Source organism: Centropristis striata, chromosome 20 (genome assembly GCF_030273125.1).
Source record: "Centropristis striata isolate RG_2023a ecotype Rhode Island chromosome 20, C.striata_1.0, whole genome shotgun sequence".
NCBI lineage: Eukaryota > Metazoa > Chordata > Actinopteri > Perciformes > Serranidae > Centropristis > Centropristis striata.
The window spans coordinates 15,304,577-15,323,848 of record NC_081536.1 but is presented as its reverse complement, the minus strand read 5'-3'; the positions used below and the strand labels follow the sequence as shown (position 1 = coordinate 15,323,848).

Sequence of the window (19,272 nt, the reverse complement as noted above, 5' to 3'; positions counted from 1 at the left end):
TTAAGTCACAAAGGCATGTTTTAAAAAATTGCCTAAGTCATTTATTTCTCTTAAGTTACATAATTTACACACTGTTATTACTATGCCAATAGCCATCCTTTGTTACACCCTTTTTGAGTGAAATGATCAATGAATGTCATATGTTACACTTCTGGTGAAGTTTTTTGTGTTTCCTGCAAAACTTGAAAAAAAAGAGTTGAGAGAGGCGATTATTTTAACAGGGTGACGATAAGGCAGAAGGAGCCCTTATGGTGTCTTGTGGCTGCCCTTATGTGCCTGCCTTGATGTGAAACCATTTTTAGTCAGGCACGTATGTGGCCGTTCCGGGTCCTGAGGCGGGATGTGATAGGTCTGGGTTTCATTGCAGTGCAGTCTCCTTCAGCTCGCCCTTCTACCGGTGACGCCTGCCTTGGCCGTGTGGTGTGAGGAACATCTCCAATAAAGTCACTTAAGTTTACTGCCAGCCCCAGCCTCTACTGGTAAGGGAGCCATTTATTCCGCCTCACGCTGATATTCAACTCCATAACAAGAGAGAAGTAGTGTTTGGACGTGTTTTACACACACCGGTACTCTGCAGGCTAGCAAAGTTAGCTAAGCTAGCTGCACTCGCTATGCAGCGCCTAACACATGTCAAGTTAAAGCAGGGGAGTTTCGCTTTGTTTTATGTGGCTCATGGTTTCCATTAAGCGGCCTGTGTTCTGCAAAGCAACTTAAAGAATATTATTCACAGCTTGCTACTTAAACTTTTAATGACCATGTCGCTAACCTCCTTTATGGCCTAGTTAGCAGTAGTGAAGTAGCTAGCTGATAATGCGAGTGAACTGGTTAATTAACCCATCCCACTAATTGGCACCGACATGTGCCTTGCCACGCCTAGCGGTGTCTGCCAATTCACGGGAAGAAGTACTTTTAATGAGAGCCAGGCCGGAGTTAGTCACTTCAGTGCGGCAAAATGGCTCCTCTCTTCTCAGTAACCTTGTACATCGGCTGTCAGACACTTGTACTGCTGTGGCTACCTGCAGCAATAGATTGCTGTCACTGTTTCAGACGTGTTGATTGAAAAGTGAAACTAACATTGGCATTGTGAAAGTGTGCATATCACCACTTGCACCTTTAGTAACTTGAAACCCATCCAACATTAGAGAAAGGATTTGACGCTGTGCAGCTTAGTGTCGTACAGTATGAGCTGACCCATAGATGTAGTAGATACAGGTCAGTCTTGTGCATCTTGTCAGTAACCCTGTATTGGTGGGATATTTGCAATAAATGCACAATAATACAAAGCCTAGCTTTCCACTCAACAGGTGTGCCAACTACAGGAAGAACAGATACTGTAGCACTTGACATCCTTATGTGAACCAGACTGGTTTTCTTTAAAGAATAAATCTCATTTCATACAAACCAGTATTTTGCAGAAATTGTAGAAGTTTGTAGTCTGAAAACAATTTTTCAAATAATTGCCACATTGCACACTGTTGCAATACATTTATGAGAGACACACCCTAATTGACTTGAATTGCTAAATTGGCACAGAAGTCTAGAAAATGAATAATTGTATGACACCGTTTGCTTCTGTCTACAGATACAATGGCCGTGCCTCCCTGCTATGCTGACCTGGGCAAGTCTGCCAAGGACATCTTCAACAAAGGCTATGGTATGGTTTCTTACAGTTTGTCCACTTAATACTGTTATGGTTAAAACCTATATGTTGGCAAGTTTGGTTGATTATTGTAGATGGGCTTTGAAATTTTTGACCGAAGTAATTTTTTTCTTCAGGATTTGGCTTGGTGAAGCTCGATGTCAAGACAAAGTCAGCCAGTGGAGTGGTAAGGTCATTTATTCATCAGACCCAAAACTAGAACTAAGCCTGTGTTTCCATTCCATCGTCCATTACACCGTCCACTACTTTTGCCAATGGAAATCCAAAAAAGAGCGAGTTGAATAGAGCTGTGGAAATGCATCAATTCTTCACAGTAACTGTAGTGATGTAGCTGCACACTAAAGTCTCATAGAACAGTTTAGATTTTGCAATATAAAACACAAGTTATAAGCAATTTATGTTAATGACACTTCCTGGCTCTGTTTTAAGAAAGCCTTTTATTGGCATTGTCAGTCAAAGTACAGTAGCAAGCAGCCACTCAGAACAATGAAGTCCAGCCACAGTAAATATGCCAGATATTTTCTTTTTACAATGTTCATCTGTGTAGAACACAAGGTCTTGAGGCAATTCTTTTTTATTCATTGCATTTACATTAACAATGGTGCCAAACAAGTGACAATACTCAGGTTTGAGAAGCCAAAACCTGTGACTGTTGGCTTTGTGGCTTAATGAATAACTTACTCGAACATCAAAAGTTTTATAAAAATGAGCAGCTGTTTCAACTCTCTCGATTACATAATCATTTTTCTTTCAACTTGAGCCAAAAGATTTTTTGCTGTAAGGTTAAAAAAGGGGAAAATGGCATTAGCCTCACAATAATCTGACATTTATAGTTAATTCATCCAGAGTAGCTATTTAGGTATTTTGTAATTGTCATTTCTCTATAATTTTCCCTTGCAGGAGTTCAAAACAGCTGGTTCCTCCAACACTGATACCAGCAAAGTTGCAGGCAGCCTGGAAACTAAATACAAGAGAGCAGAATATGGCCTGACCTTCACTGAGAAGTGGAACACTGACAACACCTTGGGAACAGAAATCACTGTCGAAGATCAGGTAAGATAAATCTTTAATCTTCATCCTAGACACTTAGTTTTTACACCTGTTAGATAACAAGTGTCTTGGCAGTGAGCATGACATGGCAACATTCCTTTCTTTTAATGTCTAATGGTTTCGGTAATTGATTCTCACAGATTGCCAAGGGACTGAAGCTGACTTTTGACACGACCTTCTCACCAAATACTGGGTAAGCAAAAAAAGGGTTATAATAAATAGCAGAAAAGTTAGTTTTGTGTAAATTTTGCTTGATCTCTGCCTGTTGCTTCTCTACATGAGTCATTTTGGTAACCTGATCTGTGCCGTACGTGCTTCTTGCCAGTGTAGTTGCCGGCCATGTGACCTCACTCCCGATATGGAACATATCTATTGTAATGCTTTACTGTGATTGGCATTTTTGCACATTTGTGTCCTCAGATGATGTCTCGCTGTTTCTTGTTCTCAGGGAGGAGTAAAAACAAGTTATATTAGGTTGCCCAGCAGCTTTTGCAATCCTTGTGTGTGTTTTCTTTCTATGAGGTGTAAATCACACGAGGAACATGGCACATGGCCAGAACAAGGTGTCATCTTTCAAATTGAGTGAGGGAAGGTTGCTGAGGGTGGACTTAAGTGTCCTCATTGACGGAGCATGTTCCAGGCCTTGGTGTCATGCTTAGGCTGGGAAGTAAACAACAGCACTTTAGCATAGTTTCCCAAATCGGACCTTTGAGTCAGCAATGTATGAAAAGTTCTAATTCAAAGCAATGCTGGTGAAATAGTTGAAGTGGTTGATCATTTTTCAGTATTTCAGCAAGGTGGCCTCTGTAAGAAACAATGTCCTCATGCCGTTTGCTTAAGCTTGCAGAGAGCATATGTTTAGAATATATAATCTATGGCAGTGGTTCCCAAAGTAGGTTTTGCAAGACCCTGGGGTGGCTTGAGGACAGGACAGGCGTGCCACAAGATTTCTACATTTCAGCTTTTTTTATGTGTTTTAAAAAGGCACAATGTGCTTGTAATGCATTTCACCACATAAAAAAAGAAGCAACCTCTACATAAACTTTAGGTTTTGTCTTCATTTTGACTTTTTTTTTTACTTTGATTTGACTTCAACATATTGAAGGATGACATAAGAAATGTGTATCAATACAGCCATGACAAAGAGCTATTTTATTTTCATTTAGTCATTGTATTGTCTCAAAGTATGGTTCTGACCTGAGCACAATTAATTTCTCTTTGGGTACAGTAAAAAATATCTAAACATAAAAAAAAGCATAGTATCTGCCTGTCTTTAAACCTTATGTCTGCTCAGACAAGCGATGTACGTTGTATATAGTTTAGAGCACTTGGTGTTTTCATTGTTAACTATATTATGTGGTGGATATGTAGTGGATTTTAAAAGGTAAATTGTCAAAAAAATTTAAATTAAACCTCTTCCTAGAGCAATGTTAAATGGACCAAAATATATGCTGCAAGAAATGTCCCTTTTTTGATGCCTAATCTGACTTGATTGGGATTTCAGTTAAGGTTGACCGAAGCTGTGTTTCTCATCAACAGCAAGAAAAGTGGCAAAGTTAAGACCGCCTACAAGCGCGAGTACGTTAACATGGGCTGCGATGTTGACTTTGACTTCGCTGGACCCACCATCCACGGAGCTGCTGTTGTCGGCTACGAGGGGTGGCTTGCCGGTTACCAGATGAGCTTCGACACTGCCAAATCCAAGATGACCCAGAACAACTTTGCCATTGGCTACAAGACAGGAGACTTCCAGTTGCACACCAATGTGTAAGTAGAATACAATTCACTGTTTGCACTTTGTATTCTGTATCAGGATGAAACCTTCAGTTCAACTTTTAGCTCAGCCTTGAATGGCACGTTTGACGTATTGTGCATCATAAGTTGCAAAATTATTCAATATTATTAAACAGGTGGTATGTTTGTCTGAATGTTTGATTGCCAACATGGTTATAGGCAACTTGCATGGTTGTTGGTGGTAAGGGAAGTAAAATGAAGCAAAACAGCCTTTATGTTGAACCCAGCAAAAACCAGACACAAAGTTTGATTAATCGAGCTCTGCAGTTGTTAAGGACAAGTGAGGAAAAGCACATTTTGTCTACGTTGTGTGCTCGAAATGATAGTCTGTGTGTATAATTAAGCTGCAAGGAAACATGCAAATTGAATTTAACCATTTCAAGTCAGAGCTGCAGTACAGTCGTATACTATCACTTCCACTTTAAAACTCTGAACTGTGAAAAAACTCTTCTTGCTGAACTCAATCCCAGTTGGTTTTGGAGCTATTGATTCCTGGCTTTTAATTTGCAATTCACAAAACAACACTTCAAAAAAAACAAACAGCTGACAACCGGTTTCTCCTGTAATGTTCATGCTCAGCTCAACACTAGAGGTTGGCAAGTTGCCATTGCAACTAGGTCTTCTTGGCTATTTAATTTCACAATCGATCACAAATACACGGTGGTTCCCAGGGTAAGCAGTATTCCTTATTTGGAAGTGTTCCCTGTTGGTAACAAAACAGTAACATCAACCTAGTAACGAACAAGAAACTGATGTAGTTAAAAAAGTTTTTAAAAAAAAATCCAGAGTTTGTTTCCTGAAGCCTGAGATCTCCTATGCTTATAATTTTTAAAGCAATGATGGCGCCGAGTTCGGAGGCTCCATCTACCAGAAAGTGAGCGACAAGCTGGAGACAGCAGTCAACCTGGCCTGGACCGCTGGCAGCAACAGCACACGTTTCGGTATTGCGGCCAAATACCAGCTGGACAGTGATGCTGCCGTTAGTGTAAGTAGTGTGGCAGAAGCTTTCATGAAGCAAAAGTAAATGTGACTTAATTGTCATCCAACTAACTCTTATTTTGTTTTTTTTCCTCCATAGGCTAAAGTGAACAACAACAGCCTTGTTGGTGTTGGGTACACCCAGACTCTTAGACCAGGTAAGGTGGTTTCCAGCACATTAACAAAATGTTCATTGATTAACTTCTCCAGTTAAATACCTCTGTTTTTTAGACCACACTTCTGGACTCCACACTGGAGTCCAAAATGTGCTTCACTTTTGAGCAAATGCACTATGAATGACTTGATCTAGAATAGGCATTCAACACTTAACAGCCTGTGTTTTCCTGTCAAGCCTCATTCTCAGGGGTCTCACAAAAGTCTTGTGATTTGTAAATACCCTGGTATACTGTTTTGTTAATACCATCAAAGTACAGAAGCTCCTTTCGATGGTGAGATGCTGTATTGAGGTGATGTATTATAGTGCTCAGCATGCACCACCATGTGCAGAGGTTGGTCTCTATTGATGGAAAAGGCAGCATCATTTTTCCAATCCACATTACAGGAAACCAGGCCCCCTTCTCCATGCCAAATACCTCAATGCAATGTGACTGCTGTGTTACCATTGAGTTAACTGGCTAGTTTGTCCATCTCTGCTGCCGTCCGCTATATTACTGGCAGAGTGGTCTCCTAGGGACGACGAGTGGAGGGACCGTTAGAAAACCAACCCATCATCGGATTTGTGGCCAGCAGCAGTTCTGGGTCTGTCACCAATGTAGCGAACAGCTGATTAGTTTGGCTAGCTTGCAATTTACGTCTTGCTTTAATACTACACACGTTAGAATTAGCGAAACAAAGTTGTCACTAATATGGTGATAGCAATGAGCTTTTCTACACTCACATTAATATGTGGTTGAAGCTTTACATGTTGAATTTTAGTAACTTTAGTGATTTGCTGATTCCACCATGAATTAATGATTTATTTCAAATATGCAACAACAATACAATAATAATAATACATCAACAGGAGTTAGCCCTAGTGACTCCTGCACTGATAAGGCCGCCAAGCACTCTATAAAAATGCCACAACATATTTGAAAAGGGGTGGGAAGAAGTAAAAACGTGTTAAATCCCACCCCACTTCTTTAAACAATATTAACAGGTCAGAAATAAAAATTGAAACTCAAACTCAAAACTACCTGTTTCCTTCAGACTAATTTCTCATTTTCATGATATCAATTCTATGTATCAACACTTGCATATCTGTACACCATACCGATTCACATGGATACACACAAGCCTACAAACACTTGCATATCTGTACACCATACCAGTACACATAGATGCACACAAACGTACCAATGCACACAAACGTACCATGCTTTTCATGCTACACTAGATAACTCGAGGCTCTGTTCATCTGTATGTGCTGCATTGACACACAACCAGTTAAAAATGTACAATGTTTCCTCAAAAATACTTAAACACAGCCACACTTATCTAAGGTTAATGTTTATTAGTTAATTACATTACATGGCCTAGATAATGGCATAGGTCCTACAATGATTTCTGTCATCAGCAGCTCAGCTTTTACTTTTATTTCCCCTGACAAATATGTTCAATACTGTATATCCCCATTGACATGTCAGGGAAGTATGATGGTATAGCAATAATCAAACTCCTGTTTGAGAGAAGTCATTTTTGCCCCTTTTATGGCTAATGCTGGTTCCTCTTCTTTTTTGTTTTGTTTTTTTTTTTCTTTTGTAGGTGTGAAACTCACCCTGTCTGGCCTGGTCGATGGCAAGAACATCAACGCAGGCGGCCACAAGCTGGGTCTGGGCTTGGAACTGGAAGCCTAAGCTTTCAACATACTGCAAGGGACTAGGGAATATCAGAAGAATCTGGCCTTAAATGTATGTCCAACTCAAACCAGCAGGGGGATATCTTGGAGAGATTGGTTCAAAGGCTACTACAACAAACTCTAACTTGTTGAGTACCACTTCAAGTTGGTGCTTCTGTCATTGGTACATTTTACCTTTGTTGCTTTTTACTTTCAAGAGACAGTTGGTGGCATTTTATTTATAAATCATGTCATTGTTTCTGTCCAGCACTGCCATAATAATGAAATCCAATACAATCCCTTTGCCTGTCACCAACTCTGTGTGGCTTTTTTGTGATAATCCTGCAGACGGTCGGCATCAGTTGACAGCTTTGTTTGGTGAGCATTGTCATACCTTCTCTCTGATTTTACAATCATGACCATCTGATATTCCTTTGTCATCTACAGTTTTAATTTACAAACCTTGTTAAGTACACTAGTCTTTTTCTGCTCTTATTTAAATACTGCTGCACCCCTCCTCTTCATGCACACAACTCCAACTAAAGCTCTGTCATGTTATGTTTTTGCGTCGGCCACGAAGGTTTGTGATGTTCTGTTAAAGCTGCACATGTGACCTTCCCTTAAACTGGGCAGTTTTTGGGTTGCTTAATGTCGAGTCTGTAAGTTTGAAAGAAACCTTGGTACACTTGGCCGACCAAGCAGAATTAGTTTTTGTTCATTCTGTATTAACAGATAACTGGGGGGCACATTATCAATGTTCACAGAAATGCCAAACTATCATTGTCCGGAAGAGGTCGAACTCAAAGTTGCACTTGTGCATTCTTGAGAGATGCTTCCCTGTACTGGGCAGTGACAGAGCCCACAGGAAGTCTTGGAGGTCCTTATGTGTATGTATACGTTTTCAATAAAGTCTTTGAACTCCAAAAATGACATTTTTTTTAATGTGATATTGAAGCAACATTAACCAGCTTGTTTGGTAAACTTCCAGAGGGCTGTATCAAAGTGGGATGTGATGGGTTCTAATTGTGTGTGCCGGTTTATTAAATAGGTAGTTTAGTTTAGCAGCTTATCTGACATGTTAAATTGAAATCTGGGCTATTGTACAACTAAAGTATTTTCAGAATAGTGCCTTCAAGCCAATGCCCTGCCTGAGTGCCTTGAGTGATGGGAGAGGGTTTGAAGTGGTATTTTGGATGCATAATTTCACTGCACACTATTTTTACTCGGACAGGTAGAGGTGTCTGCACATTAAAGTCTTATGAATGTCTCTTGTGTTGGCTCAAAACCTTTCAAGAGGAAATGACTAAAAGGAAATGGAAGTTATTAAGGAAACAAAGCAAAAGGGAGAGAAACTGAGGCAAACTAATACAAAGCAGCAAAACTGAAGTTAAAGTTTTTAAGAGGCCCAGACACTTAACAAGATCACACTAGATTGAAATGAGCTCCTGTCAGTGCGATTAAGATCTAAAGAAGAGAAGATTAACAATACAAAGAGACAGGAAAGTTATTAAAACAATTATACGATAATTATGTTTTAAGGCACAATAATCTACTTTAAGTATGTGTTACGAAGCTGTTCAGATCACCCCTTTTCTAGATCTATTCATCTGAATGACAAAAGTCACAATTGAGATAGGTTCACCATTTCTTGTATGCCCAGCTACAAGTGACTTGGCTTATAATGGTTCTCAGAGGATCATGTGTGCAGCAACAAGTCTGATTGATTTACCAACAAAATAAGCATTACAGAAAATCTTGTGAATGAAGTCAATTATCCATATATGAATGGTTCTCCTGAGTCTTGTTGCAATGGCCTAACCATTGCTACCCAAAGTGCTGTCTGGATGCTGTGTACATGGTATCAGTAGAAAAGAACCTGTGATTTTGTGTTGAATGGCACTGCTTGTGTAAAATGATTGTTGCCATTAATTCACTGATCTGTTACTGATCTACAGTGACCCTCAGCATTTGGTCTCAAAATCTGATGGATGGAGGCTTCAGTGGCAAAGCAGCAAAACTGCAGTAAGTGAAAGGTTTATTGAGAGGGGAAATGAAGCATCTTGAAGTGAAGAATATAGCAGATGAATCAGAAACATCAGTGTAAGCACACTTACTGAGTCGTTCATTGTATAAACAAATTTTATCCACATTAACATTTGACAAGGTGGTTGGCAAAAAGAGGCGTTTTTTTTCGGGGTATTGCATTTATTTGACAGCACATCAAAGCAAATAGATACACAATTTCAAATGTAACTTTGCATCTTTTACATTCATGATAACAGTAGGTGGTGAGTCAAAATATTTGAATGCATCACATTTAAAGGTCAAGGCAAAGCTGGAGCAAACAAACGTATCATGCTCTGTCTTCCTTTAAAATGGTCATTCTGTGGAGAAATTTCAGCTTCCTTTTCTTTGCTTGGCTCAGCTTTTACCTTTTATTTGCATGTGCATTAGTTAAGCCATTCTCTATTTTCAGCTTCACTATCCCTGATATTTGCCTGTCAGCTGCTGTCTTTTTAAATTTAAGCTGGAAATGTCTTTTATCCTTGGCTGATGTTCTCTTTCCTCTTACTTTTCTGACTTGCTACTCTCCACCTTCTCAGTTTTACCTTGAAGATCCTTTACTTTCTCAGAAACTTCAGACAGCTTTGGTTCCTGGACCTGGCTTCCTTCCGGTGCCCCCTGTTGCAACTCTTTGATTTCTGCCTTGACAGCTGGCATCTCCCTTGGCAACCCAGTTTGGACTGTTTGGGTTTGTTCCCCACTGTTTGGCTTCTGATCCTCTACTATGGGAAGACTTTTCACTTCAGCTTCTTTATCTTGACTGTTATTGCTACCATGTTGAGCATCCTGAATGCCTTTTGCTACTTTGTCCTCACCTTTTGCAGCTCCAGATTCACTGATTCCCTTTGGCTCTGTATGGTGGTTCTCTTTTGCCTCACTGTTTGGTGTTGTACTTAAAGATTCTTGAGCCTTTCCTGAAAGCTTTTCTCTCTGTGTGGACAGTGTGTTCTCTCCCTCTTCTTTAAAGTCTGCAGCTTTCTCAGATGTTGCTGAAGTGGGAACCTTATCTTGTACTTGAACACTGCTTAGCTCTTGGGTTTTGTCTGATTCTTTGGACATTTGGGCCGAGGCCTCGTCAACAGGCTTCTCGGTTTGAGCTGAGGTTAAACTAGCTTTCTCAGCATTTCCCTTTTTACCATCATCAGATTTCTTTAGAGGTCCGTCCTCCTCCGCAGGGACCTCTGGCTTTAAAGAGAAATCTTTCTGAACTGTTACCGTCGTCACTGCAGCTTCTTTCTCTACTTTTTCATGTTGCTCATTTTCTTCCTCCTCACTTAATAAAACATTACTTTGATTATTTGTATCTATCCTGTCGCCTTCATTGTCCACTGCTTCAGTCTCCTCTGACTCTTCTTTACATTGACCTGTTTCCTCATCATCCACCTCACTTGGACTTCCATCATCACCTCCATTCACTATATTTGATGCTACTTGATTCTGCTCAGCGTCACAGATCTGCTCACCTTCTTCCTCTCGACCGTCTTTATTATCGTTCTCTTCCTCACTGCTCCCTCTATCTCTTTTGTTATACTCATGCTTGTCTTTTTCCACCTCCGTCCCCTCCGATCCTGTCTCCTCAAATTCTGACATCTCAATTTCCCTGGTTGTCTCCGTAATGATCTCCTCAACAAACTTGTACTGGGGCTCAGCTCGTCTGTGCGGGCCTCCCGGTCGACTGAGGCAGGGCAAGGTGTAGATGGGGGACTGGTGGTAGATGTAGGGCAGGGAGATGTGGCTGTCTGACATTGTGGATAGCCGGGCCTCCTCACCGCAGAGAAGCTTCCTGCAAATTAGGAGACAATGCAATGCAGTTATATATTGGCAGGATATTACTGACCCTTTCCCTGATACCAATGGTACAAAATTGTGATGGTTGGCATTAGGGCTGCAACAAATTATTAATTTTATGATTTATTAATCTGCCGTTATTTTCACGGTTAATCGATGAATTGTTTGGTCCATCCCAGTTTCTCAAAGTCAAAGGTGATGTCTTTAAGTCCTTCTGTTGTCAGTCTAAAACCCAAATATATTTAGTTTAATGTTGTATAAAACAGACAAAAGTGGGAAATCTCCATATTTAAGATGCTGAAAAGAACATTTTCTTATATTTTTGCATGAAAAAAAAGTATAGCGATTACTCTGAAACAGTTTTAATAATCTTTTTGATCTATTAACTATTTTACCTTAAGTGATAGTTCACAAAAATGTTTCCCATTATCTGTAGTGCTTTTTATCACTCTAGATTGTTTTGGTGTGAGTTGTAGAGTGTTGAAGATACTAGCCACAGAGATATCTGCCTTCAATCCAATGTAACGGAACTAGATTTGGAGACTTTCCAAGATAATCCAGACCTTGTTGTGACCAGTTTCATGTTGGTACTATTTTCTTTCTACCATTATGAGAACTTAAACTTAACCCATGGCATAACTCGTGTGTTGTCTTTCGACCTCATCATTGCTTGTGTTGTATTAACTCTCAAATATACGTCGCTAAATGACATTGTAGAACTGTAGAGAAGGCAGCTGATATCTCTAACACCAAAACAATTCAGACAAATGACACTGAAGCTAAAAGAAAAAAAAATAATTTTGCGGTGAACTGTCCCTTTTTTTTTTTTTTACCATAGACCCACGTGGGTTCAGCAGACCTTACCTGTAAGACAGTATCTCCACATCCAAAGCCATCTTCACATTTAACAGGTCCTGGTATTCCCGCAGGTAGCCAGACATGTCAAATTTGCAATTTATGAGCTCATTTTCAAGTTCCTTGATTGTGTTCTAGAGAGAGAGAGAGAGAGAGAGAGAGAGAGAGAGAGAGAGAGAGAGAGAGAGAGAGAGAGAGAGAGAGAGAGAGAGTCAACACTGGACATGGCTTTATTAAACCGCGCACATAGAAAAACAGCCTCACCTGGTAATGAATCATCTCTTCCTTGTGGCGATCCTCGACGTCATGAAGTTGCCTCTCCAGCGCTTCCCTGGTGCCTTTAGCGCAGTCCAGTTCGATGTTCTTGGCCTGCAGGCGCCTCCTGTACTCCTGAATCTCTTGCTGGGTCGCTTTTAACGCCTCTCTCTTGCTCTCGGCTGCCTCCGTTAATCTTGCAAACTGAGATCGGAAAGTTTCTCCCATCTGATGGACGTCGGACAATGCATGACCTTCCAGTTGCGCCCTGATGTCCCGGAGTGCCGCAGTGACGCCAGGGTTGCCAAATTCATGCGTCTTGACAGTCACCTGCGCACCCTGGATGTGGTCGAACATCTCTGACACTTCGGCCTCATGGTTCTTCTTCAGAAAGTGGATTTCATCCACCAGAGCCTGCGCTTTCTTGTCCAGCTGTAGTTTAGCCTGATACGCGTCATTGATGTCCCTCTTGAGGACCACAATGTTGCTCTCTGCGTCTGATCTGCTGCGCGCCTCCTGCTCGTGCTGTCCTCTTAAGTTGGACAGCTCTTCCTCCAAATTCTGATGCTCGATTTCAATCTGATGCTTCTGATGAGTGATGTCCTGAACCAGCTGCCTCAGTTTCCTCAGCTCTGGTCCGTACTCCTCCTCCAGACAAGATGCGGGTTTTGCTTTCCCTCTTATCTCCCCAATCTCTCTCTCCAGCAGATGATTCTGGTACTCCAGATGGTGCACCTTCTCTATGAATCCCGCAAGACGGTCGTTCAAGCCATGCATCAATTCTTTCTCATTAAACTTTCTTGTCCCCGGGTTGATCAGATTCATGCCCGTGGACACGACACCGATATCTAATGCGGCACGTTTCGGCTTGTTCTGTAAACACTCATCCTGAGTGATTCTGTGCGGAAAGAAGGATCTGTTCTCCATGCTGTGGCTCAGGCTGTCGTGGTGAATGTCCGGTGCAGAGACGCTCCATGCGGGCTTTTTATAACCGTCGCCATCTGCTCGGTATGCAGAACGGAGCTGTCCGCGGTGCTGAAAAGGTGTAGCATCAGCTGATGCTCTAATCAGAGCTTACACTACGGTTTGTCGCAGACAGCTGTGACGTGATCAACTGACTATAGATGTCAGTTCCAAAAACAAATGTATCCTCTGTGCATTATAATAATTATTAATACTATTATTATTATTATTATTAGTATTAGTAGTAGTAGTAGTAGTAGTGTCAGATCGTTTAATTGGTTATTAACTCCGCCTTCCGGTGTTTCATAACCAACCTGCTTTACTGCTTTTAGCAGATGACGTCATTTAAATGCCACATGTCCACTCTTTACTAACCAGTTAGACTGATTTAAAGTCAAACCTTCAATAGATTAGTGCTGAAATCTGATTGGTCGAGATCCAGATGAAAAAAAATAAAAACAAAACAAAACAAAATTCTTATTTGTTTTCATTGTCGAAAGGTAACTAAGTACATGCACTCCAGTGCTGTATTTAATTACAATTTTTCACAGTGATGCAAATTTAGACTTTTACTCCACTACATGTTGGAGGGATATATATTATACATGTTTACTCTACATACTACATCTACTGTTTCGCTGATAATACCTCTGTACTTTTATCTTGGTAGTATGCAAGACTTTTACTTGTAAAAGAGCATTTCTACACCATAGTAGTTCCACATTTTTCATAAAAAGTATGAATGAATAGACTCCCACAATATATTACAAAATGCTCAACCTGCTTGTGCCTGTTTACTATTTCTACATTGTAGTATTCCATCTTTTAGTAAACAGTCCATTGTACAGGTTTTCAGTGACATCCTGTGGTAAGGTTGTAGATTGCATTCAGCTGAACAACCTCAGCTCAGTCTTCCCTTTCAAGGCTAAGGTGGCCTTCAGGGTATATAAACGCACAAGGCCCACTATAGAGGCAGTGTTTAGTTTGGCTGTTTTGGGCTACTGTAGAAACATAGTGATGGAATATAGCAGACTCTGTGGAGGATCTGATCCCTATATAGATATAAAGGACTCTTCTAAGCTAATGAAAACACAATAATTCTTAGTTTAAAGTGAGTATATACGAATGAATACATGTTATTAATATGATATCATATTACTGCCAATATATCCCCCTATATACTAAAAGCTGCTCCTTTAATCATAATAAATATTTTTTTTATTTAATGCCAACATGTAGACAAATCTTCCTCTCAAATTCATGAAATAATCATATTAAGCCTGCAAAAATAAACACAAACTTAAACTCCTATGAAGATGTGAAATATGATTATTATTTAAGTTAATTTACAGGCTAACTGTTCAGTGTGTTCATAATCTCATTACATGTTCTTTGAAAGCATAAAGTATGTTTTCATTTTGTCTATGTAGCTATTTTGCTGGTAAATGTTATAAAAAAACATCATCAACACCCCAGGTCAGACTTCTGGCCGCAGTTAGACGTCTTGGTTATGCTCTAAAACAAAAATGTATTACATTTGAGCTGTAATGTGTTTAAAGTGGACTGTTTTTCTCATCTCAACGCCAGATCAAAAAAAAGGTGCTAAAAATATGTAAACAACAATTTAAGCTTTAACATACACAAATAAAGGCTGCTGTGTTTATCTCAACATAAAGAGACTCACTGTAGTTTCTTTAAACATATTTAGTTTCCTGTGGCTTTATTCCACTTACATAATGCTATTTTGATGTCTGATCTACTCTGGTCACAGTGTAAAGTAGCTACAAATAGAGCCGATAATATCAGCCTGAAAACAAAATGAGATGTTTCATGTTGGTTTCAAAGAAAACCACGATTATTTTTAATTCTTATCAGATCCCGAGCTGCAGCACTGCAATATTTATTGATTTTGGAATTATGTCATCTTATAATAAAGTGTTTATTTATTCATCTATAGCTCCTTTATGACTGCTGTGCTTGTAAAGATGGTAAACACAGAGGACGCTGTAATCTTTAATCTTCTGGGTGACTGTTATATCTGACAGAAGGCAATGTACTCCACATTTTTATTTTATATCAAAACAAAAGCAGCATTAAGACAAACTTTTAGAGGTATTTTAGCGTTTAATGGCAATGGTTAGCCCATCGCCCACAGTGAGCATGCTCAGATCAATCCTCTCGTCCTTGTGCAGCTTCTTATTGAGAGCGTCCAGAACCTGGGAGGTGAGGTCACTGGGAGCAGGATTCAACACCTTTCCACTCCACAGCACCTTAAAAAACAGCAAAAACAGTGTTTCATTCTGTTTACAGTCAAAATACACCTCTCAGTACCACAGCAAGGAAGATCCTAATTGTGTACTTACATTGTCAATGGCGATGATGCCCCCTGTTCGTATGAGCTCGAGGGATTTCTCGTAATATCTGTCATAGTTGAATTTATCAGCATCGATGAACACAAAGTCATATGTTCCAGCTTCCCCGGCTGCTATCAGGTCATCTGATGAAGCAGGGATAAAAATTAAAAATGCAAAAAGGCCCCTTTGTATCAACAGTCATGGTTGAGATTTATGAAAGCACTTACTCAGAGTCTTTATGGCTATTTGCTGGCGTACATCTATCTTATTTTCAACTCCAGCCTGGAGGGAAAAGGTTCAACTGTATGAGATTTGTGCAGGGACCTTTAATTGTTTTTTAAAGAGAATGTTAGGGAAGGCTGAAACAGGAATTGATTTTACTTCTAGGTTTTGCATCTTTACAGGACACAGTTTCCTGAGCAGACACCTTTTTTTTTTTTTTTACTCTTCAGCCGGCAGCATTTTGTGAAGACATCCTGACAGAAAGTAGATGCACAGGATGTAGGGTGTGCTGTCTGCTGCACAATTTTGCCCTGACGGGAGCAACAATCAGCCTTACTACACTCGCAAAATGCTAAAATCAAATGTTACACAAGTACCATGTGGTGTGATTCAACTGTACTAAGTTAAAGGTATAGTGCAGATTGTATATAGGTATGGTTGTATGAGCTTCTTATCTATAGTGTATTACCCACAGCAGGTGGCAGTCAGCAAATCCTCATTTTTACAGTATCCTGTGTAGACAACTTGAATCATGCTGTAAGAAGTAAATGTTCTCACCTCTTTAAAAAACGGTTTGGCAATTTCGACATAGGTCCCTTCTATTTCACAAGCTACCACACTTGCATTTTCCTGCATGGCCAAAGCCATACTTAGTGTGTTGTACCCTGTGTACATCCCTGCAGAATAAACATAAAGTTATTTGAGATATTACAGAATGAGATTAAGATAGAGCTATAAGGCTATTAAAAGATAATAGGTCTTCTATGTGAGCAATGATGAGCTTTTTATGGATTTGAACCTTAAAAGCCTATTTCTAAAAATGTAAACAATACTTACTGTTGAAATATGAATACTACTCAATTCGTAGTGGTGAAACCCCATCTTTCAAAATTAATGCGGATTGAATTCTTCTATATACATTTCCAGCAGGCAATTTCAGGTTGTGTGATTTTATAAAAACCTTGAGATGATACTTTAGATACAATAGATGTCCAGTATTGAAAACATTAAAACAGAAAATGTTTTGGTCATTTTTGGACATAGAAATTGAATAACAGTTAAATAATTAAATTCAATTAAATTCAATTAAATGAACATACTAAAATTCAAGATAGAAAAAAAAATCAAATTCAACTTCAATTGAGCATGAATGCAATCGACCATATCTTTGACCTGTCATATTATGTTTTGTCAGATGTAATCTGATATAGATAGCTTTAAGAATAAAATATTGTATTGTTATGAAGTCAGCAGTTTTTGATTCTCTACATTAAGTATTCATCAGTGGTTTGATTACACCATTACGTATTTAATTGCTTTTAAAATTCAAATGATCTAACCATTTTTGTTTCCATAATTTTCTGCTTGATTTAACATAATCTCACCTATTTCAATAGCTTTAGTTGCATTTATCAGTCTTATGAGATTCGCCATAAGCTGGGCTTGTTCACTGGCAACCATCATGATGCTCCATTGGTCTTCAAGGGTTCTCTGAAATTAAAATATGACAACATTTAAGAGTTATTAGTTTGTCTGATGAAATAAATGTTTCATGGTGCTTCTCATTGACTCTTCTGACACTGTGCTGCCCTCTAGTGGTTTAAAATCTGTATTACTCTAAGCCTAAAATGGCACAGGCCTACACTGGTAGTTATGTATTCTTTATGCATTTATTGTAGTAAAGATAATAGAAATTCTAAGCAGGTGTGTCTACAGGTACTTTTAAATACATATCCACTTTAAAAGTTTGATCCACAATTTAGAAGCAACGACTTCAAAGCTAGCATCATCTTTAGTTTTTAACCTGGAGCTCAGGACAACCAACACTTCTGACCTAAATATCCTGCTGGTGGCTTCAGCTCTTACCAGTCTGAGTTTGGTGAGGACCGGGTGCTCCCTCAGTGAGTTGTTAACAACATACTGCAGCACAGGATCGTCCTTCCCTCCGCTGTGGCTCTTCCCAATCAAGGCAGACTTTCCCACACCTGACCCATGAGGAACAGAACAGCAGCTGTTACCACCAAGAAATCTCTTTCACCTTCCAGATTATGCACAAAACCACCATCTCATACCTGTTAGTACAACAGCAAGTCCAACGCAAAATATAATGTTGATACCTGTAGCCATTGTGTTCTGGGCTCTGGGTGTTCAAGAAATCCACTGAGCCTCTCTGTCCTCTCTGTTCTATTTGTACTGTACCATCTGTTTGTTTTCCCTAACCTTTGAGAGGGAGGCTCAATTTATTGATTCTTCACTTATTTTGTAAAAGTAGGGAAGTATTTGGAAGATATATACACTATACCTTTATATTAAAAGGTTTGTTTTACTGTATTAATTATAAAATATATAATATAATATTTTCCCCCTATTATTTATGCGTATGTAGATATTTATTAATAGCCCTGGTTGTGTAAGTGTATACATAATTATACTCATCTACTCTGTTTCTTTGTTTCCTTTGTTTTCCTCATTTCTTCTCTTTCTTCTTTTTCCAACCTTATTAATGTTTTATTTACATATTTAGTTAGTAATTATTAGTTAGTTAATTATTTGTTACTCACTATAAAACCTATACATTTGCAAGTATGAAGAACATTATGTTAACAAATTAAATTATTAAAAAAAGATGAAAAGATTAAAATCAATGAAAATTAAAGCATAGTCCTAGAATAAATGTCTTCTTTTTATTTAAAAAATGCACCAACCCATTAATATTTACTCATGTGTGTTATCTTTATTTACTGAAGCCGTGAAACTCGAAATAGTGCAGATACTTGATTATTTTGCAGTTCAAACAAGCACATTGGACTGTTTTATCTCCGTTTGTTGTCCTCAAAGATTTCCTGAATGTACACTATTACTCAACAGCACTGTACAACTGGATATCACTGCAATGAATGAAACTGTAAATTCCTGTGTGAGGAGATTAAAAAAAACAAAAACAAACTTGAAATTTAGTTTAAAGTAAACAATCTTTGTGTTTGTGTCTGTGTGTGTAAAAGTTTCAGACAGAATCCAAAAACAGTCCCAGATTTCTGGCAGCCACTTTTACACTGGCACACAAATCATCATGAAACACTTCACATGTGTTTGGGTGTCTAGTCAAAACTATGAATTATTTATTTTCAACTCTTTACAGTCCATTGCTGAGGTTGGGGTACATTCAGTTGTATTACTATTGTACAACCTCCTAGTGGTTGAAAGGTTTATTAATTATTTTATTTATTTTCTGGTGCTGTCCCCTGGGATTCTGATTAGAATTAACTTTGTTTGTTTTGAATAAACAATGATTTTGTCCAGCATTTAATTTTTTTTTTTTTTAATTAAATTTCACTTGTTATTAAATGTGTTGGCACAAAGACTTCCTTACACCGAAATATTTTGGAAATGTGGAGTTGCTAGCACAGTAAGAGATGCAGGCTCTGTGAACATATATCTATAAATCAATATAA

General features: G+C 39.0%; 3 protein-coding genes across 3 annotated transcripts; 1 reads left to right on the top strand and 2 right to left on the bottom strand.

Annotated features, from left to right (window-relative positions):
* Positions 1-363: 363 nt before the first annotated feature.
* Positions 364-8,246, top strand: vdac2 (voltage-dependent anion channel 2). Its single transcript, XM_059359519.1, has 9 exons — positions 364-479; positions 1,583-1,654; positions 1,777-1,826; positions 2,561-2,713; positions 2,851-2,903; positions 4,250-4,477; positions 5,339-5,489; positions 5,583-5,640; positions 7,247-8,246. The coding sequence occupies exons 2-9, from the start codon at positions 1,588-1,590 to the stop codon at positions 7,336-7,338; spliced, it is 852 nt and encodes a 283-aa protein (XP_059215502.1). The 5' UTR covers positions 364-479; positions 1,583-1,587; the 3' UTR covers positions 7,339-8,246.
* A 1,178-nt stretch (positions 8,247-9,424) lies between these two features.
* Positions 9,425-13,713, bottom strand: LOC131993553 (neurofilament light polypeptide). Its single transcript, XM_059359511.1, has 3 exons — positions 12,291-13,713; positions 12,036-12,160; positions 9,425-11,166 (listed from the first exon to the last, which is right to left on the bottom strand). The coding sequence occupies exons 1-3, from the start codon at positions 13,206-13,208 to the stop codon at positions 9,888-9,890; spliced, it is 2,322 nt and encodes a 773-aa protein (XP_059215494.1). The 5' UTR covers positions 13,209-13,713; the 3' UTR covers positions 9,425-9,887.
* A 1,540-nt stretch (positions 13,714-15,253) lies between these two features.
* Positions 15,254-18,028, bottom strand: comtd1 (catechol-O-methyltransferase domain containing 1). Its single transcript, XM_059359529.1, has 7 exons — positions 17,893-18,028; positions 17,687-17,805; positions 17,206-17,311; positions 16,379-16,497; positions 15,826-15,880; positions 15,608-15,741; positions 15,254-15,514 (listed from the first exon to the last, which is right to left on the bottom strand). The coding sequence occupies exons 1-7, from the start codon at positions 17,945-17,947 to the stop codon at positions 15,362-15,364; spliced, it is 741 nt and encodes a 246-aa protein (XP_059215512.1). The 5' UTR covers positions 17,948-18,028; the 3' UTR covers positions 15,254-15,361.
* Between the last annotated feature and the right edge of the window lie 1,244 nt (positions 18,029-19,272).